This window comes from Sarcophilus harrisii, chromosome 2 (assembly GCF_902635505.1).
Source record: "Sarcophilus harrisii chromosome 2, mSarHar1.11, whole genome shotgun sequence".
In the NCBI taxonomy this organism is placed as follows: Eukaryota; Metazoa; Chordata; class Mammalia; order Dasyuromorphia; family Dasyuridae; genus Sarcophilus; species Sarcophilus harrisii.
In genome coordinates this window covers 83,495,978-83,519,038 of record NC_045427.1, presented here as the reverse complement: position 1 = coordinate 83,519,038, position 23,061 = coordinate 83,495,978, and the positions used below count along the sequence as shown (strand labels likewise).

The following is a 23,061-nucleotide window of genomic DNA, read 5'->3' as shown; positions in this document are numbered from 1 at the left end:
CAGTTCCCATTCTCCCTTTTTATATTCATGAATTCTTTTTATCTGTCTTATCTTTCCTTTTTTTAAACCTTAGTAGAGCACTAATTTACCACTAGACCAACTGTTTCCCCCCTCTGTGTTTTAACTGCCTCAGAATTCTTTAAAGACTTTAAGGTTCTAAAGAGACACCTAAATTAAAATGTTAGTATTACATCATATAACTCTTCTACATTGGTTTAAATGAATTCTCATTATTCTTGTATTTGTATTTCAAAAACCCTACTCATAACTGGTCTTTTCATCAAGAATGCTTAAAAGTACTCTATTTCATTAAAAATACACTTTATTCTCTGTGGGATTATATTATGTTGCAGAATAAATTATTCATAGTTGGAAATCTCTATCTTTTTACCTTTTGGAAAATTATATTTCAGCTGTTCCTCTCATTTAAAGTAGAAGCTACCCAATTTTATAGGAGCCTGACTGTGATTCCTTAGTAGGTGAACTGCTTTTTGGCTATTTATATTTTTTCTTTGACATGAAAGCTCTGGATTTTGGGTATGATGTTCCTGAAACTTTTATGGGTTTTTTGTTTTTTTTCCCTAGAAATGACTGATGGATTCTTTCTATCTTCATTCATTCTTCTGAATGAAATGGATCTGGACAGTTTTCATTTGTGATTTCTTGAAATATAGTATTCTAGACTTTGATTTTGATCATTATTTTTAGGGAATTCAATGATTCTTAATTATTTTGCCTTAACCTATTTTATAGATCAATTGCTTTTTATACCAGATACCTTAATTTTCTTTATTTTTCAAATATTTTTGTTGTAATATTTCTTGCTGTTTTATGAAATTGTTGATTTCTGCTTGGCTTATTTGCCGTTTTCTTTTCTAAGCTATTTATTCTCCTTCCAATTCTATTCCCCAGTGCTTTTATTCCTTTCAAAAATCTATTACCATCAATTCTTTTAGGTATTCCTGTCCTGAAAATTTTATTTTTTCTTTTGAGTAGTCGCTTGAAGTTGTTATAGAATTATTCTTTCCTTCTAGGTCAAATTTTTGTTCTATCTGCAGATTAACAACGATTTTTTTATAGTAGTCTTTTTTCCCCCCATTTTTACTTACTTCTGCTGCCTACTATTAGGAAGATTTGAGTTCAAATCCAGGCTCTGAAATTTATTAGCTATGTGACCCTAGTCAAGTCTGCCCTGGTTATCTCAGTTGTAAAATGAGGATAATAACAGCATTTACCACAGGGTTGATGTAAAGATCAAATGTGATCATATTTATGAAATACTTTGCGCAGTGCCTAACACATAGTAGATGCTTAATAAGTACTTGTTCCCCTTCTTTCTCCCTTACCTTTTCATGTTAGTTAAAAAGGAATCAGTTTCTGAATTAAGGCTTTATGCTAGGGCCATGCTCTATATGCTTTTGGGTATGGCAGGGAGAGCGGGGATAAGGGTCCAGCTTAGAACTGATCGGAATGTCCCAGGTTCCTATTTCACCTTTACAACATCCATTCAATATGTCCCTTTCTCTTCTCTGACAATATCACAGTCCAGGTGCAGGCCCCTATCACCTCATTCTTGGGCTATTACGGTAGCTTGTTGATGGGTCTGCCTTCTTCATGCCTCTTCCCACTTCAATCTCTCCTCCATTGATCCAATAAGTAATTTTCCTAAAGTGCAGATCCAACCATGTTATCCCTCTACCCAATAAACTCTAGTGGCTCCCTATTACCTCCAAGATCAAATTTTTCTTCTACCTTACATCTTTGATGTACTTTTTTTTTTTTTTTTGGCTAAGGCAATTGGGGTTAAGTGACTTGCCCAGGGTCACACAGCTAGGATGTGTTAAGTGTCTGAGATCAGATTTGAACTCGGGTCCTCCTGATTTCAGGGCTGGTGATCTATCCACTGCACCAATTAACTGTATCAACACTTTGATCTAGTGGGGCTATCCTTCCACAAATGAGACATTTCATCTCTCTGCTCCTGGAAGTTTCTCTGACTATTCCCCATGTCTGGAACACTCTCCTTCTCATCTCTATTTGCTTCCTTAGCTTCCTTTAAATTCCAACTAAAATCCCATCTTCTATGGGAAGTCTTTCTGACTGACTTCTAGTCCTTTCCTCCTTTTAATTATTTCCAATTTATTCTGTATATAGCTTGTTTGTATACACTTGCCTGTTCTCTCCTCCAGCTACATAGTTGTTTGCTTGTTACAGTAATTCATAACTCTTTCTGTTGTTGTGCAGATACTCTATCCATTGTGTCACCATCCTGTCATAACTCTCTAGAGGTGTTTATTTTGTAGCTAGATAGCATAGTGGATAAAGCAGAGGGCCTGAAGTAGGAAAAGAAGGAAGGAAGGAAGGAAGGAAGGAAGGAAGGAAGGAAGGAAGGAAGGAAGGAAGGAAGGAAGGAAGGAAGGAAGGAAGGAGGAAGGAAGGAAGGAAGGAAGGAAGGAGGAGAAGGAAGGAAGAAGGAAGGGAAGAAGGAAAGGGAGGAAGGAAGAAAGAGGAAGGAAGGAAGGAAGGAAGGGAAGAAGGAAGGAAGGAAGGAAGGAAGGAAGGAAGGAAGGAAGGAAGGAAGGAAGGAAGGAAGGAAGGAAGGAAGGAAGGAAGAAAGGAAAGGGAAGAAGGGAAGGGAGAAAGGGAAGGGAGGAAGGAAAGAAAGGGAGAAGGGCAGGAAAGAAGGAGCTCTTCTTGAGTTCAAACTTGGCCTCAAACACTTACTAGCTGTGTGACCTGAGCAAGTCATTTAATCCTGTTTGCCTCAGGCTCCTCATCTGTAAAATGAGCTGGAGAAAGAAATGGCAACCCCCTTCAATATCTCTGCTAAGAAAAATCTCAATCTTTGTATCAATGGTGATACAAAGAGTCAGACATGACTGAAAAGGCTGAACAACAACAAAAATTTTGTGCCTGACTAGACTCATTTATTTTCTCTTACAACAGTGGAAATAACTAAGCTATTATCTGCTCTAATGTGAAGTATCATGTCTAACACAAAGGAGATAATGGTTCTACAATCATCTATCTTGGTGAGACCACGGCTGGAGAATTATTTTCCATTTGGAATGAGTACTGTGTTTTAGGAAAGACATAGACAAACTGAATTCTGCACAAAAAAATGGTCAACAAGGGTGATGAAAAATCTAGAGAACATGTCGTATAAGGAAAAATGGTTCAAGAAAACTGGGAGAATTGGTTGTAGCCTGGAGAAGACTTAACAGAGTCTTGCAATCTTTAAATATAGCTATCTTTTGTCATCCCCACTTTATAACTCATCTTCAATCTCTCCCAGTTTACTGCCTACAATTATGCCCATGTTTGTCTGATTCTAAAAGAATCTTCATTTGATCCTTTCATCCTTACTGAGTATTGTTCTATATGTTTTCTGACCTTTGTGGCTACCTTTGAAAAGGTCTTCGACTAGTATTTCTATTTTGTCTTCACTTTGTCTCCTTTTACCTATTTAAATCCTTCCAATCTGGTTGCTAACCTCATCATTCCATCGAAACTGATCTCCAAAGTTCAGTAATCTCTTAATGGCCAATCCAATGACTTCTTCTCCATCATCATTCTCCTATATTTTTCTTTAGTCTTTAACACTGTTGATCACCTTCTTTTCCTTGAAACACTACTCTAGGTTTTTGGAACACCATTCTCTCCTCAACTTCCTTTATTAGATCTTCTAACAATAGGTGATCTACAAGCTTCTGCCCTCTTCTCTTTTTCTACTTCACTTGGCAATCTCATTAGCTCTCATGGATTTAATTACTATCTCTATGAGAATTAAATTGCAGTGCAATCAGAAAGACCCAGTGTTCCTTAAGGTATTCTAGTATTGCAGATGCAGGAAAGCTCTGATGATTCAGATAACTGGTAATCCAGTTGGGTAGAGTATAATAAGGGGATAAGGCTAATGTATAAATGCATCCATCAAGTACTTAGAGGATACTCTATTCTAAAATGGGGGAAAGGTCTATCTAATATATTTCTTTATAACAAATAAGTGCAGTCATGCAAAACTGTTTCAATTATATATTTGATGATACCTTTATCCTGTTCTTTAAAGTTCCTTATTTGCTATACATTACAGCTGTTCATACCCACCACATTTCTTTCCATTACCCTCTACATGATACTTATTTTTCTATTTTTTAGAGTCTGTTATGGTCCATGTATTTTAGGTGCATTAATAATTTTAGCCACAAAAACTTTTTTAAAATTTAAAAAAAAACCTAAATAAGGGTTGTTTGCTGAATTTAGAGATAACGTGGAAAGAAAAAAATACTAGAGTAATAAGAAATCCCTATTGGGAATAAATGTTAGTAGTGAGAGTGTAAGGCAATAGGGGAAATAGACAAGTCAAATACTGGGGCTTATTTGTGGAAGAAAATAGAGGCACAGGTGTATATGTATGAAATTAAAACAGTGGAAGACATGAATGCAAGATAAGGAAGCATTAACTACCACTTTCAGTGGCAGACCACCTCAGTTTTGACAATGGAAAAATTACATATCTCTTGAAGACTAAAACTGTATTCAAAAGATAATGCTCAAAATGGATTTATAAATCTTTTATTATGATTGAAAGGCAGGAAAATGATAGGAGACATCACAATTCAAATATGAAAATTAACATATAATATTGTTCTCTGGTAACTGATCACAACAATAAGCTTTGGATTTTTAAAACATCTGTATAAAAGTTGTCATTTTTTAGAAAATAAAATCAGTTTTTCAACATCATCAGTTACAAAAGTTAATTTCTGTCACAATGTCTTTAAAAATTATAAAAAATAAATGCCAATTATAGGGATTTATAGACATAGCTATCATAGTTTTGCATTTAAACTAAAAAGCTTATTGGGTTTTATTCTATGGTGAGCAAAGAATTATCTGAGAATAATGATTTTACGTGACTAGCTCTGTCAAAACCTTTGGCTTATTATATAATAATTAAGTAATGCTCTGGTAATCTGGAGATTTCACTTGGGGGTTAGACAAAAGTTACTTCAATTGTACCAAAAGTCTTCTTTTTTAAACTGGTACTATGATTTCATTGGCATAGGGAAATCCTGGCAAGGAAATTCCAACAGCAATTGTTGCTCAACAAATGGTTTTAGAAAGTGTTCAGACATCAAGAGATTAAATGACTTTCTCTGAATCATATAAGTCAGGAGGTATGAGTGGTGGGACTGAAACTCTGGTCTTATTCAGAGGCATGGTAGTTTAGTCTTATAGTGTAAATTTGCTTAACCAGTTCTTTGTTTTAGCTCAAGAACTTTTTTTTCTGGGTAGTTATTTTATTATTAATAGTAGCATTTTAATAAAAGATCAATGGCATTCTCAAATGCCAAAGACCTTCATGGTTGCAGATTCAAGGCTTATATGGTCTTGGAAAAGTTAGGTGTTCCAGAGGGTGGCAATCAATTCTGATTAACAAGTAATAAAAGAGAATGAATATTACAGTGAAGGACTGGACCTTTTCTAATGAACTTTGATTATGTTATTTGCTTCTGCTTTAATCCCAGTCTTGGGCAAGCAAACAAAGAATCTATATCCTCCCACCAAAGACTGAGCGGAAGAAAGTAGAAAGGGAGATTTATCTTAGATTAGAAGTCTGATGTAGCCGGGTAAAGTAGCAATAGTCAGAAGGAGGGCACAAGAACTTTTCAATGGAAATGATTTGTGTTTGTTTGCTTTCTTGTTTGTTGTGGCAAAAGAAATGGCCTGCCTTTGAGTCTTTACCAAATTAATAAATGATCACTATTCTCTACTCACAGCTTTCTTTGATGCCCATAATGGGATGAAGATGATATATGGATACTTGAATAATATGCCCACAGAGAATAAAATCTGGAATGTGAAACAAGGCAGAGAGACTTCAAATGTAGTCCTGGCAACAAATTTTACTTTATAGGATAAATAATCAGAGGAGCTCATTCACCACCACGAGATGGACTATCAGATTTTTTGGCTACAGAAATACATGACACACATCCACTAAGGCATGGAAGGATTGTCATAGGTATTGGTGGAGGACACCAATCCACCAACCTAAATGCATTTCTTATGCAATTACTATGTTCTGGGCATATTGTGCTATGAACGTCAATGGAATTTTTTTTTAACAAAGTATTACAGTTATAGCATACACTTATTGACAATTCCTTTTTTTCCACATGTAGAAGTGAAAGGCTCTTCTGAAATCAGCAGACATTCTTAAGTTTTTATAGAAAGTTTTATTAACTACAAGTAGAATGCTTGTGAAAAAGGCTTAAAGTGAGATCAGTGCATCACCAGAAAGAGAAAGGAGTAGCAAAAATTAGAACAAGGCAAAGGACAAAAGGAGCAAATTATTATAGTTAGGGATGATCATAGATTTCGAGCCACAAGATCATTCAGTCTAGCCTCTTTATTTTACAAGTGAGTAAACTGAAGCCCAGAAAGCTTATACATTGCTCAAGGTTACACAAGCAGTTAAGTGGAAGAGGTATGATTTAAAAGCAGGTGATCTGATTCTATACTCAGCATCCTATTTACTCCTTACCTTAGCACTTAATAATTTTGGAATTTGCTTTTAATTTATATAAAAATACCTGGTGAAAAGTGATAAATATATGTCCAAAAGAATAAATACAAATATTCTCCACATAAATTAAAATTGTGAGTAGTTACTAGTGATTAGCTTATATTTCATTCCCCTCCCCTACACCAGTCACTATTCTAATTCACTTTCTAGCAGGAACTTATATTAAACATTTTATTTTGATGTGAACTCTATAATGCATTGACCACTGATTTAATCCAGTAATTTAATAAGCTTCCTGCTCCTAAAAACCAAGCCTTTACTTCCCTAACAGCAAAAGTAGTTTTTTTTTTTTAAATCATCTTTAAATGTTTAAATAAATAGCCCATGGGATCCATGAAATGTGGTATCCACTGAATGTCAAGAGATGAAGGAGATTCTCAGAAGATTTACAGAACATTGATAAGAACCCTACTTGATAAGTGGGCATAGATGGTGGAGTTTTCTCATCATTAAAGGGAGTATCCACCTGGATTAACTCATAGATTTGTTTGGTCTCCAGCTAGCTCCACAATGGATGGATATTTAATGGCTACTCATGGTTAATGAAAGTTGTTCAAAAATACATCATTCTTGGGAATAGTCCTTATTGGAAATTCACTGCTATTTTTTGTGTTCAAGTCATTTACACAATTACAACTTCCTTCAGAAATAAGGACATTACCCTAACATTAAAAAAATGTAATAACAGAAGGACAGTATTTTTAAGTTTTGAAAAATCACCCATGATTTATAATCCTATGTTAAAAATGCATCTGTCAAGTTTAATGTAGTCTATTTTTAAGATTCAGAAGGCTACTAACCTTTGAAACAATAACAACTCAGAAGACACAGACACTGCATCCCCTTTGGGTAAAGTGCTATACCATATATGTAACAAGAAGGAATACATATCTTCAAATACTATTCTATTCAATTAAGGACAGTGAGAAGCACATGGAATCAAGGGAGAAGAAAGCTGGTGGTTTTTCAGTAAATTCAAGCCAAGGTAAGCTGGGAATCACTTTCATTTTTTAAAATTTTAGGACAATAGAATTTTACAACAGTGAAATGGAGATGTGAAGGGTATAGTTTTTAACCTTTGTAGGAAGTTTTTTATTTAACCATACACAGCAGATCCACTGTACCATTTAAAAAATTTACCACACTGTAATTATTTCCGTGAATTTTTCCAATTATACTTTCATTAATGGTAATTTGAATTTTTACTTAATTCATAACTTCTGAGTAACAAAGGTAGGTAAACACTGGACCAGATTACAAAGGATGATTATGGAACCTCTTAAGATTTTCACAAATATGACCGTACTCAATTAAGTACTGGTGGAGGACTGCCCAATTTGACCTTTGGAAGGTGTTTGTAAACAGTGTTTATTTTGTTCTACCATAACTAAGTGTTCATTTATATTTTAAATAACCATGTTAAAAGGAGTAACAATCTTTCGTATCTTTTGGGTTTCAAAAATGCTCTTGAAATGCAAGCACTTATGAGTCTACCCAGCAACATTCCTAGACTTTCAGTTATTTTATAGTATCATCAGTTTTTGAAATTTCACAGTAAAGTTGGGCCTTTAGTTGGTCTGTTGTTTAACAGGAAGGGCTGGCTCCCCATGTCCTTGTTTTTGGGTCCTCCTTTCCGAGCAGACAGTAATGCAGGAGCTGAGAGGTGGTGAAGAGCTGCCTTTTGCTGATAGAAGTTGTTGATGTAGCTGGCAACCAAAAGAGTTATTTCCAGAATCTAGAAAAAAGAAAAATAAGAATGTCTCATTCTTGCTATTTCCAAAGGGACAAGAGAGCTGAATTGTGAACTGTATATCTAGAATTTCACCAGTTTCCTTGGTTCCAGTGATGGAAAACAATTGAACAAATATTCATTGAATATACGAGGGAGCCTAGTACAAGAGAGAGAAAGCTGGTTTTGAAGAAGGGAAGACTTGAGTTCAAGCTCTGTCCTTGACACATTTTGGGTATAGGACACTGGGCAAGTCACTCAGCTCCTCACTGTTCTTTTTTTTTTTTTTCCTTTCTAATCATTTTTTTTTAATAGCCTTTTATTTACAGGTTATATGCATGAGTAATTTTACAGCATTAACAATTGCCAAACCTCTTGTTCCAGTTTTTCACCTCTTACCCTCCACCCCCTCCCCCAGATGGCAGGATGACCAGCAGATGTTAAATATATTAAAATATAAATTAGATACACAAAGTATACATGACAAACCGTTATTTTGCTGTACAAAAAGAATCAGACTCTGAAATATTGTACAATTAGCTTGTGAAGGAAATCAAAAATGCAGGTAGCTCCTCACTGTTCTAAGCAACTCTTCTCTCCCTCCCTTTTAAAACTAAATTTTATTTTATTTTAAGATTTGCCTTTTCTTCTTTCTACCTATTTCCTTCCCCCTCTCCTACTGCTGTCAATGGGAAAGCTAAAACAAAACAAAAACAAAAACAAAAACAAAAACCACCCTGTTACAAAATTCCCATATTGTCCCCATTAAAAAAAAAAATCTCATTCTGCCTTCTTAATTTCGACCAGGTAGTTAATAGGTTTCATCATAAGTCCTCTGGAATTATGATTGGTTATTGTGTTAATCAGAATCCTTAAGTCTTCCAAAATTTTTTCTTTTTAATATTGTTGCTATTATATAAATTATCCTGGTTCTGCTCAGTTCATTTTTTATCAGGTAACAGGAAGTGTTCTAGGAATTCTCTAAAACCATTCCCTTCTTCATTTCTTATAGCACAATAGTATTCCATCACACTCATGTAGCATAACTTTTTCACCTAATTCTCCAATTGATGGACTACTAGCTGTGTGATCCTAGGCAAGTCACTTAACCCTCTTTCCCTCAGTTTCTCATTTGTAGAATGAGCTGAAGAAGGGAATAGTACCTTTGCCATGAAAACCCCAAAATGGGTCCTAGAGAGTTGGATACAGCAATCAAATTGCTGACAAAGCATTTTCCTGACAAAAGACAAGTCATTCTATTTTCCTATGACAGCAATCGCCATCCCTGTGGCTTTTAACAAAAACAGACGACCTCAGCCAGTTCTATTTATGTGTTTTCCCCCATGAGACTATAAGCACCTTGAAAGCACAAACTGCTTTCCTTTTTGTATTTATATACCCAACAGTTAGTGCATCCTAACACATAGTAAATATTTAATAAAAAATGGTTGTTCTTTCATTCATTCAAAGTTTACTTCAATAACAATAAACCAAAAAAAGTGATCCAAAGGCTGCCAAAGTTTTCTGAGATGTTTCTACTTACCTTAGGCTTTGCCATGGTAAAAAGGTATTTTTCTGTTGGCTTGTCCTTGGAATGTGCACTATTAATAACCACCATAAAGTCATCTTGGTAACCTCCAAAGGTCATTAGGCTTCTGTACACATATGTCACTATTAATTTCTTAAAATAGAAGAAAGTCGTTAAAAGTTTTATACCACTGCAAAGGTATAAAAAATTAACAGTTTTTAATTAACCCAACTGATAATATAGGCTAAATAGATGAACACTTTTTAGCCATTTGCAAGTTTTTATTAGAGCATTTCCTTGGAAATAATTTCACAAATGCACATGATTAAATTCACAAGATAAAAGCAAAGAAAACAATTTATAAATCACATGGAATATTTAAATTCTTACTCTAACTTGTTTTAGTCTTCTTTTTTGTCATAAATTTGGACAGTAGGGATTTGATGGCAAAGGACATTATCTGGACAGCAGACGACACTTGCTAGTCTAGAATAGTAATTTGCCAAATGTTACCTTTATGGCTTTCGTTTGTACATTGCCCAAAGATGTTAAGACAAAAAAATATTGTGAATGCCGTTCAGTATTATGTGAATCCATGTGTATTTACCAATTTCTAATTTATTTTAAATGCATTTTAAAAATTAACAAGCATTTATTTTTTTTTCCCCTTTACCTACCCAACCTCCCTCCCTTGGAAAAAAATTTAAACAAAACTCTTGTAACAAATATGTTTAGTTAAACTTTAATATTATTTGTAACTGTTTTGTAGAGTATAAGAAATATAATCTATATTCAAACCATCCATTCATGAGTCTGAAACTATTCATAAAATATAAATTCCTTCTAAAATACATCTCAGCAAGGGCAATTTAAGACAGAATCATTGCATGGAAAAGTATGACCTCTTTTGAAGTTCCTGTAACCATCGAATCTGAGTATATAAATAGAACCAACAATTGATTCTTGTCAACTAATAATTAGATTTTTGGTGTTCACTAATAAGATTTCCATTCCTTCTCATGTTTTTAAAACAAACAAAATAGGTGTGTGGGTGGGTGTGTCTACGAGCATATCAGATTTAGATTAAGATCTTAAAAGGGGATAACCTTTTATTACACCAGTCAACATTTATATTAAAACAATGTTTGTTCACTTGATCATGAAATTATATTAACTAATTTAGCTTGCAAAGAAAAGGTAAGAAAAATAATGTAAATTTCACATGTCTGGAGGGATACACAATCTTTCAAATGATTAATGTCATTTTCTTTTATCATGGGAAAGCTCTATTATAATAATTTGCATATGGGCAAAGTGAAGAATTAGAGGTATTATGAGAACCATTTTGGAGAAAACTCAATGATACTGATTTTTTTGAGCTAGGCAATTAAAATTTCTATTTTAATGATACTGAAATATAATTTGTCTCATACACAGAAAACGTCCTAATGTGATATACTGTGCAAACTGTCATTTCAAAAATCCTAATAAATCATGATTGTAATTTTCCTCTTTTGTTTTTTGCCTACTTTTTTATGACAGGTTTTGCAGTTGAATGGAATGTTGCCAACTTAAATGCTAAATATAGCATTACCTACATCAAAAATTTTTGCAATTTATTCTTACCATGGAGTTGTATTCCAAGATGCTAATTCCATCTTCATGTACAGCTAGCCATATGAAAGTATTTCCCAGTGTTGATGGAGTTACTGGCTGTGAAATAGGAAGGATAAAGAATCCCTTCATATTACAAATATCACATTAAAAGACAGGAACATTTGTTAGTGGAAACACATGACATTTTGTCATTAAATCAATTCATACTAAATTGGATGCCCAGTTAGAACTATTTTGAATTTCCTCAAATTTTGCCTGAAATGGAAAAAAAAACCTTACTTTTTTTTTTTTTTTTTTTAACAACAGCAACTTTTAGTATTCTGTAATCAGTTATTTGTTCAGATCTATGAGGTACTAAAATCCTAGTTAAGGTTTAAGCTGTTATGTAACATTCATTTATTGGTTTATTTTTATTTGAGTTTATTGTTTGTGTTTTTTTAAAAATCCAAGAAAACATGTATACACACAAATATCCAGTACCTCTCATCCCTCTCTTGATAATAGTCACCAAGAAAGGTATTTAAGCATAAATTGCCTCCCACTCTACTCCTGGAAAGATGTGAGCTAAGAAAGGGAAATTGAGGGCCATCACGAATTCTACGAGTATAAAGCAGGGATTGAGAAAAAAGACAGGGAATCAGACATTGCTGTCTTGCCCTTTCAATCAGTGTCCTTTCATTGTTTTATTTATGTTGTTCAGAATTCCCTGAGTTTGAGATTATGTTCCCTCAACCTGAAATAAAGAAGACTGCCAAGACTAAATAACTAGAATCTTAATTAAGGCAAGGGAATTGCAATTTGGGGAGCTTGTGTAGCAGCAAGTACTGGAGTGCCCATGACAAGCAGAAGAGATAGGATTAAAAAAAGGGGGGGGAGGAAATAGTCTGAGGGTAGGCACAGACAAGGGAATCTGTTACAAAAGTTGTTTTGCATAACAATGAAAAATTCATAGAGGAAACTGGGGGAGGCTGGGAATGGAGGTGAGAGTTATCTGGTCAAAACCATGGGCTTGGATTTGGGTTCCAGGTGTAGCAACTGGAAAACTGATTTGGAATTGCTCCAATCATTGCTCCAATCAAGGTAGCCCTTTCTGATATCTGCATTCAACATTCTGTATTTTGAAATACATTTTAAAGCTAACTATAAAATATGTTTAGATTACTCCACACTACTGATGATTTGTAACTCTTACTGTGATTCACTGTGTTGGAGCAAGACTGGTAAATACATAAAGATGAAATCTAAAAATCCCTCTCACAAATTTCTTACTTTTGCAAGAAACAACTTTGCACCAAAGAATGACCACTTTCTGGCTACCGTCAGGTAAATGCGTATACAGTCTGCAGCACTGTGTCCACGGAGAGCCATCCATCTAGTTGACAATCGCTGACAAAGTTGTCTTAAAAAAAAAAAAAAAAAAAAAAAAGAGGAAAAATCTCGAGTACAAATTAGTACTTCATTTCCCACAAACATTTACAGACTCTAAGAACATGACACAGAATCTTTGCATTGGTGAACCAAGGCACAGTTTTAAAGTAGATTGGTATTTGTCTTCAGTGACTCCCATAGTCCCTTTCTACACCCTTTCTGCTTGACTTCTCTCTGTCATATTATGAATATTCCTGCTTTCTGAGGCTCAGACACAATTCATTGTTCTGAGGCTACTTACAACACCATCCACTCAGGAAAGGCAATATCTTAGTATACAGTAGTCTAATGGGCTTTAGAAGTATCTGCATTGTAATGTAGGACTTCAGGGGAATGGCTAAGCAAAACGTATTAAATGAATGAGAATTTTTCTGTGCCAGCAAGAAAAAATGAAATGAATTCAAAGAAGACTATAAGATTTACTTGACCTGATGAAGATGCAGGAAAACAATAAACAATATACAGACAAAAACTTTATATGCTGTGTAATGAAAATGATCTGGTATAGTCAAAAGAGATGGAAAAGTGAAAGGGCTGCAATGCTATATACATGTCAGATTTAGTTGATCTTTTTGTTAGTTTTAATGAACTGTTTTCTTCTTTGTTACTAGGGAATGGCTCACTGGGTAAGGAGGGGTATATTCAGAAATTATAGTGATATAAACAAAAATATTGATAGAACTTTCTTAGGGGAAAAAATAATGCATTCTTATAAGGGATACTTTCTGATTGGACAACACCAATTTTAGAAGTTGCCAAACTCTTAACAACCTTGAATTCAACAGTCTCAAGAGACAACTTCCTGGCAAGAGAATAGGAACTTCTTTTTTTTCCCCAATTTATAGGAAAACTTTATTAGAATTATCTACAGGTGGAATAGGCTATCTTTGTTTTATTTTGATGTTTTCTCTTTTTAAAATAAAACTTATTTTCACTAACAAAAATCCATCCTTCTCCCTTTTATTATCACGCCCATTAAAGAAAAGGAAAATAACATTATTACTAATATGCAAGAGACTAGATGCATATTATTAATATGCAACTTCCTAAGTAATACCTGCCTCTTGAAGCTGAAGGTCTCATGTGCTTTACTTTCATAGCTGGAGGATGTAATGTGGGAGGGGTTCTGCAGAAACCTTCCTGTTATTTTGAGTTGAAGTCTAAACTTCGCTGAAGGCCTCTCTGTGTGTGAGTAAAATGAATTGAAGGGAAAGTTTTGGAAATAAAATCCAGTTTTGAACCTAGACCATGTGAATTCAGATCTTGGAGGGGGCTGAGCCAAGGCATGATTAGTTTGAACAGGAATCAAAATCTCATGAAAAGCAGAACTAATTAATTAATTACAAACATTTTCATCCTCTTTGCCTTATATTGATTTCTCTCCATTTTCACGCAGTCCAGTAAATTTTTCTGCCGCTATAGCTTTGATATAAGTAAATAATCTTGAAAATGAAAATCATGACCAATAAAATCTCACTGGAGTTTCCTATGAGGATATATTCTTTAAACCAGAGATTCTTATATATGTATATATATATTTTATTTTTATTTTTTTGTGGATTAGAACTTTTTGACAACAAGGGAGCAAGGTTTCAGGACTGCTTCTCAAAACTCTGTTTTAAATGCATAAATAAAATACATAGAATTACAGAGAATACCAATTATACCAAAAGAGAGTTACCAAAAGCTCATAGGCCCCAAGTTAAAAGTCCTTGAACTTTGGATAATGCACACAAATGTCTTAGACATGAAAAACTCAGGAATTTTTTTTCTTACCTTAATTGTTCTTCAGAACAACCATTCCTATACCTTTTAGGATAAAATTTCTCTATGACTTGTTTTAGTGTTTGATTTGCCTTGTACTGAGAGGTCACTGGCCCTGCTGGAGTTGAGAAAGGTCTCTCAAAATCTCCAATCTCCACCTATTGGAAGATGAAGAAATAGAAAGCGTGGGATGTCAGAGAAAAAGTAAAACTGAGTACAAAGCTACAACTGTTGTGTGTATAGTGTGTACTATTTCATTTGTCTTGGTCATGCAATTGTGTGATTTAAAGAATATAATTTGTGGACGATACAGAATCACTGGATTATAGATTTAGAATTGGAAAGGATCTTGGATGCTATTGAGTCTACATTCTGTTTTTACAAATGAAGATAGATATGATAACTCTCTTCAAATACTTGAAAGAGTATATGGAAAATGGATTAGTCAGATTTTGACTCCAGAGGGATAAATGGGACTAATGGGACACTATAGAGGGACAAACTTGGTCTTGATGTCAGGAAAAAATTTACTATCAGGAAGATCTAAAACAGAACAGACTGCCTCTAGAGCCTGCAGGGGTTCTTTACCTGAGTTCATGAACCGCAAGGGAGCCTGTGTATAGAGGTCAACTAGTTTATAAATTTGGATGGGAAGAAAAATTACAACTTTATTTTCACTAATCTCATACTGAAATTTAGTTTTTCCTTTGATTATTTGGAAATATTCTAAGATGGAGCTCCTCTAGAATCTTCATTAGACTACTGCCAAGGAGATCTATGATAGCAAAAGAAGGTTCAAAAGCTTATTCTAGATGTAGTGAGTTGTGTCTGACCAGAGGTCATCAAGCAAAAACTGGATAGCCAGTTGAGTGTGTTGTAGTCAGGATTCTGTTTCAGATATAGAAATTCAGTGATTCTGTGAAAGAGATATAACTTGTATAATTTTCTCTCACTAGATGCATTGTGTGACATTCATTGCTTTTTGCCTCACTCATCATCCCTTGTAAAATGAACATTAATAGCACTATAAGATCTAACTTTTGATTATTAAAGATTTTTAAGAAATTGTTATAAAAATCAATAAAATGATTACAAAATTCATATCTAAACTGGAAGTTAGATAAATGCTTTAAAATACACTCTTAATTTATCTGTGTTAAACCATTTAAAGGTTTCTAAGGAAGATAAAATGTTCTAATCCTCCTAAACTCTGATTCATACACATTACATTGTTTAAAGAATAGCATGTAATCCAAATATGCTACCCTGGCATTCTCAGCCCCACAGTTCTATACTCATGATCTTTTATTAAATTCAAAACCTCATGGCTTAATTTCAGGATAATTAAGAACTTAGATTCTCTTTATGGAATACTATCTCATTCTGTATCATCTCTACCAGAGTGTCAGTAATTTGGAGTCTAACGGTAATTATTGGGCCTGTAATTTTTAAGGTGTTAATCATGGCAAAAAGAAGTTCAAGAACTGCTGGAGGTACATTGTTTTATTACACTTAATCCAGAATATCAATTATTATCTGATCTTTGCAAAGGAATACTTGCACATAAAAGTTACCTGAGCTAAAAGAGCTGCCATTTCCACAGCCAATTCCTTATTCAGAGGAAAGAGTCCATTTACTATTTGATCATTTGTCTGATACATTAATAGGAGCTTTTCTCTTTCACTCTCCCCACGGACTTGCACTGAAAAGTAAAGCCTGTAAAATGAGAAAGATGTGCATTAATTAATAACTTTGAAAAAGAAAGAAAATAAGCACTAATAATAAAGACCACATTAGACCAGGGCTGGTATCTTCTGATCCATCAAATAGTTATTAAACACTTACTAGGCACTGATGATAGAAAGATAAAAACAATAATCTTTGCTTCCAAGAAGCTTATAGTTTAAGAAAGAAGAGAGTCTAAGAAATGTAACCAAATATATATGGTACAAGCCAGAATGTGATAAATGCAAAGGAAAGTTTGAAAATGCTTTGGGAAAAATGTGTCAGGAGAGACCACTTCTACCTAGGGGATAATAATTTTGATTTTTGAAATATATCATGTAATACTGTAATATAGGTGTTATGATTCTAGACTAATATAGGCTCATTTAGGTTAAATGGTCCTAAAGATAAATAAAAAATAAATGATAGCCCATAGTTTTCCACTGTCTTAACTCATTCTGAACCTGTATTTAAAATTCTTGACATTTTATCAGTACTGAGAGCACAATCCATATGGATACACTATTAACTAACTATCCTTCCGTATGATGATGGAGACCTCACCAAAGAAATCTGATAACTTTCTAGTTAAAATAATACTAAAAACAGACTTGAATAAAAGGAAGGAAGGCAAATAATAAGAACACTATTCTACAATCTAGTCAAGTGCTACTTCCACCATTCTATGATCAGCACACATTCAGTTCTTTTTCTTTTAATCCATGTAATCTTGAGCTGCTGATAACCAAGTCATATGGCACAGAATGGAGAACTCACTATAGTATTTTACATGAAAGTATATATAGTTTTTTCTCTCCAAATACTAGAAATAAAAGGGATGGAGCCAGAAAAGAAATCCAACTGGGCATTTGGATTGGTAAAGATCAGAGGGCTCTGTCCACAGCCAGATGGAACACACACTTAGTTAGCACCAACTCCACATCCTCCTCCCAGGATAGTGAAGAATAAAGCACAAGCAGAAATTACCTCATGCTTGGGACACTTTGCTTTCGGGTCTCTGCTGGCTCCAAAGTGACGCGGGCCCTCTGGCAGGCCCCAGTCTCTACCTAAATGATCTCTCTTCCTCCTAATAGTAATGGTCCCAGGTAGTCCGCTGAAGGCACTTCTACATTTGTGCCTGTGGTCAGTGTGGGGAGCATGACAATGTAGCAGGTAAATCAGCGCTCGAGCCGCGGAGACTCTGACACACTCAGAGCATCTGGAAGAGGAGCTGAAGTGTCCTGATACACTGGCAAGGAAATGGGGGCTGGTCTATAACTTAGGTGTGTGCACTCATGGCTCAGGGGGCCTTTCACATGCAGAGGCTGATGCAGGATGAAACAATGTCACCTCGGTGAGATGTAACCAGTGGGCTTCGGTGGGCCTCAGGCCCTGCCCGTGTCCAAGAATTCTACATGTGTGAGTGCATTAAAGAGAAGGCTTATTAAATCTGTGGCTAACATCCAAGCAAGGAGGGATGCTGACCGGCACTCTCAAAGCCAAGATCAGAATGCAAAATGACCTTAGTGAACTAGAAAAAGGCCTTAAGAGGCACAGAGTGAAATTTTAAAAGGCTACATCAGTTAGGGAAGAGGAGAAAAATCAGCAAGTGCAGAAATGCCATAATGGATCTGGGCAAGCTTGGATTGATCTTTTGTCATAATGGATAAGAAAGAGGCAGAAACAAAGTGGCAAAAGGAATGATCCAGAGACATCTACATTGGAACGAAACACTTGGAAACCGTGACATATGTGGTGGGTCAGTGGATCAAACTCTGGGTCTGGAGTGAGGAGTTTCAGACACTGACTAGCTGTATGATCCTGGGCAAGTCACTTAATCTGTCTACCTCAGTTTTCCCATCTGTAAAATGGATGTAATAATAATAGTACCAACTTATCAGGATCTTTCTTTGTGAGGATTGAGGGAGAAAAACTATAGAGTATTTAGCAGAGTTCCTGGTACATAATAAGCATTATATAAATGTTAACTATTCTTATTATTCCTGCCTAGGCGACCACTGACAGTCATTCCTGGGCTCTACAACTAAAGAAGGCTTTGGAGAAAGGAAGGTATAAAGATAACTGATGTAGCACAAAGTCAGAGATGTAGAAACCTCAGAGGTGATCCCGACTAGCTCCCTCATTTGAGAGAAAGGAAACTGAGATGCTAACAGATTGAACGTGGGTTCTTTGACTCTCACCTTCAGGGCTCTTCCCATCATATTGTGCTGCCTGGTAGTTGAGGTCAAATCTCAAGGGATAGAGTAAAAGAAGTTTCTAGAGCAGGGGTTGACAAATAAGTGCCCCAAGATGGACTTGGTGTCTGCTTTTTTACCACCCATGAACTAAGAATGATTTTTACATTTTAAAAATACAATAAACTTTACTTTCTTAGCTCCCCAAATCAGACAACTGTCCACCAGCTCAAACTGAAGTATAAATAAATGCCTGAGGGCTACATATATTGACTCAGAAAACCACAAATTAACATCACCTATATTGCATCATATTTTTATTTTGTTAAACATTTCTTAATTACATTTAATCTGAATGATCCTGCAAGTTTGATACTTCTTCTCCAGAGTTCGGTTGTGAGATGGCCAAGAAGTAAAAGAATTTGTTGTTGTCCAGTCAGGTATGATTTTTTGTGACTTCATTTCAGATTTTCTTGGCAAAGTTACTGGAGTAGCTTGCTATTTCCTTCTCCAGCTCATTTTACAGATGAGGGAATAATTAAACAAGGTTGTGACTTGCTCAGGATAAGTGCTTGAGGTTGCATTTGAAGTCAGGTCCTCCCAACTCCAGGTCTAGTTCTCTATCTATTGCACCACCTAGATGCCCCAAGTAAAATGAGGCAGACTTACATTTTAGCAATGAAAGAAGAGGATTAAATGTAATCCTAAAGCAGATTCTTCTGGAAGTGAGTCCTGATAACCTGAGATTAATTAGCCAGGAAACTCTTTGGAGGTCTTTACAAACACAACAAATACAAAATTTCATCTATATGGAAATGTTTCATTATATGATCCTATGATCCTATCTGAAGTAGGGGGGTGGGAATGGGGGAATAAATAAAATGATCTTTCAAGGTCCAACTCTAGTAGTCTTAATTGAAAGCTAAAGATTGCAAGGGTATGAAAATTACACTCCCAGGAGAAAAAACAAACAACAGAGGATTATTGAAAATAATCCTTTTGTTTAAGAGAAGTAAACTATCCCTTCAGGGTAGACCTCTTTCCAGTCTTGTTTTGTGAGAAACATGCCTTGACTTTTATAGTTTTCAAATACATAGTGAGAAACCAAACCAAATAGCAGCTTAAATATGAATGGAATTTAAGTACTAATTTCAAAATGGTTACAGATGAGGGCATCTGGTTACAAAACCCACTAATTAGATCTCTAACTCACTGAATCTAAATAAATGAAATTTCCTAATAGTACAATAAAGAGTAAGTTGATATTTTAGTTTGGCTAATAAGAGGAGTATTTGACAGATGAAGACTCAAGCATTTGGCAGCATGACATGGTACAGCAGGTTACTATCCTAGCTTTGTGTTGGTAGAAATGGGCTTATGAATTGGGTATCTGTATAAGCAAGGCAAGACTGTGTTTGAAACCATAGTACTGTATCACAGCTGCAGCTTAAATATCATTTCAACTTTTTCTATTAAAAAATAATGCTATAAAATAACTGTTTGGACACGTATACTTATATTGTATTTAATTTATACTTTAACATATTTAACATGTATTGGTCAACCTGCCATCTGGGGGAGGGGATGGGGGGGAAGGAGGGGAAAAATTGGAACAAAAGGTTTGGCAATTGTCAATGCTGAAAAATTACCCATGCATATATCTTGTAAATAAAAAGCTATAATAAAAAAAGATAAAAAAATAATGCTAATAATTTCCAATAATGGTGTCAAACATAGGGGTTAAAGATCCTGAGGGATTTTTAACATGGCAACATTTTCATTGTTTTTTTCCCCCATGATCCTCTAAGGCATGAGACATTATCCTTCTTTATATCTGCCTCCTGTCCTTTTGCCTAAGTTTATATTCAGTGCTATTTCATCTAGAAGAATCTTCAGTTTTCTTTAATTAAACTGTCATCTCCATCCCATGACCCAGCACAAAGAACTCAATACATTACTATACATGGAAGTGATTCTACTTGGCTTGAAATAAAACCTGATGATCTCACACTCCACTATAAATGAAAATTACTTGAAATGCATCCATTTAAAGATACACACATCCATACCAGCTTAGGGGAAAGGAGACAGATTTTGGAAGGAGGAATCGGAATTTCCAGCAGTTAACAACATCAAAGGTTAAAATTCAGGGACTGTGGCAAGCGACATAGCTCAGGGGCTAGAACCAGCTTCTAGAAGAACCCAAGTGTTCCAGGCTACCTCCCACTTAGCAAAGAAAACAGACAAGTAATCTCAATGGAAACTTGTTATAGCAGGAGGAAGATCTTTCAGAATTCCAGAATTTAGGCCAAATCCTGATCCTGGCTAACCTTCACTCAGCTCCCAGGCTGTCATAATCACAGAATTACAGAGTTGGAATGGATCTTGGAGTAACCTTAAAAGCAATCTCCTGCTCAAAATACTCAACAAATGGACATCCAGTCTTTTCTGGAAGGCAACAGAGATGGATGAACAGATCTCATCCTAAGTTTATAAAATGAACAACGCAAAACCCTTACCTGGTAAACTTAAGGATAACAAAGGGAGGCAAAAGAAAGAAGATTGGATTTGGAATCAGAAGACCAACTTTCCTGGTTTCCTCATATGTAAAATGGAGGAGTTCGACAAGGTGGCCTCTGTAGTCATTTCTAGCTCTAGATCTTATGAATTTTTAAGGTCCTTTCTCTCTTTAAAATTATTTTTTTTATGAACTTACAAAGTGTACAAGTATGACCAAGAAAAGCTATAAGTATATCTGCATCTCCAAAGAAGGGAAAATAACCCTCCTTATCATTCCCCTGAAATGTTCCCTTTTTCCTAATTTCCCTATTACTTTTGAGGGTACCACTTTCCCCCCCCAGTCACCTAGCTGCCATTCTTGACTCCTCACTCTCTTTCATTTCCTATCTCCAATCTGTGATCAAGTCCTGTTTTCTACCTTTGAAACACCATTCATTTATATCTTTTTTCCCCCATGACCACTACCCAAGTATAGATCCTAATCATGTCACATCTGGACTCCTATAACCTGATTGGCCTCTCTGGCAAAGTATCTCCCTTCAATCCAGTCTCCACTCAGTTGTCAAATTGATCTTAAAAATGAAGATCTGATAATATGACTCCCCCACTCTGCTCTTTCCTTCCTCTCTTCCTCTCACTTTCTCCTTCCTCCCTTCTTCCTTCCTCCCTCCCTCTCTCCTTCCTTTCTCCTTCCTTCTCCCTCTCTCTTCTTCCTTCCTTCCTTCCTTCCTTCCTTCCTTCCTTCCTTCCTTCCTTCCTTCCTTCCTTCCTTCCTTTCTTCCTTCCCTCCTTCCTTCCTCCCTCTCGCTTTCCTTCCTCCCTTCCTTCCTTGCTTCCATTTTTTTTTTTTTGCTCAAATCTTATACAAAATGACTATTATGGAAATGTTTTAGATGATTGTATATGTGTAATCTATGTTAGGCTACTTACCATCTCAGGGAGATGGAAGAGGAGGGAGGGATAGAATTTGGAACTCGAAACAAAACAAAAAAAACCACATATCAAATATTAAAAACTGTTTTAACATGTAACTGGAGAAAACAAAATGTAATTTAGAAGATAAATATGCTTAGAGGGAAAGGTGATATTTAGTTGAAATCTTTGAAGAATAGTCTTCACCCAATAAGCACAACTAATACACATATTCTGTGAGTTTGTCATTATTACACACCTGTTTTTATAAGTTAGGCGTACGGTTCTTGTACCTTCACATTTCCCAGGCTGTTGTTCTTTGGAAGCCTGTTCCCATTTAGAAATAATGTCACAAATCTAGGAAGAAAATGTAGAGCTGGTAGTTATGGCATTTTATCAAATCAGCATTTTCAGAAGAAAAGTATGTGTTTATAATGAAAAACTTCAATGACTATGATTAAGCCAAGTGTAAGCTTGTTATTTAAGCTTGTGAAAATGTGTATGTAAAGCTTTCAGTTAGGATTTTAATTATGAGCATCTTTTTGGCCCACTTACTGTTTAACTCACTCACACACACATATACCCACAAGCTTTGGGCTGTGATCATTGATTTTTATTTTAAAAGAAAAATAATTTTAATGTATGATCTTTTCCTTGAGGCAAGTAATATAAATATTCCTGGAATTTACTTGTGAATAGGTCATTGAATACTAAATAATAGTAATACAAATAATAATAACCATTTAAAAGGACTGTTTAAGGATTTTCAAAATGCTTTATAAATATTAACTCATTTTATCCTCACAACAACCCTGTGAGGTAGATACTATTATTATTCTTGTTGTACAGATGGGGAAACTGAGGAAGACAGTGATTAAATGAATTGACCAGGGTCCCACTGAGTTCAGTTTTGAACTCAAGCTTTAGGCTCAGCTTTCTATCCACTGCATCATGTAGTTGACTCATATAGAACAAGAAGGACCACTGTTAATTTTAGTTTTAGATTGGGATGAAAGCATTTTCCAAAGGGGAATTAAAGAGATTTTTAAAA

General features: G+C 35.2%; 1 protein-coding gene across 2 annotated transcripts in view; it reads right to left on the bottom strand.

Annotated features, from left to right (window-relative positions):
• Window positions 1-4,559: 4,559 nt before the first annotated feature.
• PLEKHH2 (pleckstrin homology, MyTH4 and FERM domain containing H2) overlaps window positions 4,560-23,061 on the bottom strand; it is a 103,151-nt gene continuing 84,649 nt past the window's right edge. For both annotated transcript variants that reach the window (XM_003758307.4, XM_031950415.1), the window contains 7 exons: window positions 22,270-22,367; window positions 16,233-16,374; window positions 14,671-14,816; window positions 12,736-12,865; window positions 11,476-11,562; window positions 9,865-10,002; window positions 4,560-8,327 (listed from right to left, as the gene is read on the bottom strand). In XM_003758307.4, coding sequence (XP_003758355.1) covers window positions 8,142-8,327; window positions 9,865-10,002; window positions 11,476-11,562; window positions 12,736-12,865; window positions 14,671-14,816; window positions 16,233-16,374; window positions 22,270-22,367 — 927 coding nt within the window. In that variant the 3' untranslated portion in view covers window positions 4,560-8,141. The remainder of the gene's footprint in view (window positions 8,328-9,864; window positions 10,003-11,475; window positions 11,563-12,735; window positions 12,866-14,670; window positions 14,817-16,232; window positions 16,375-22,269; window positions 22,368-23,061) is intronic.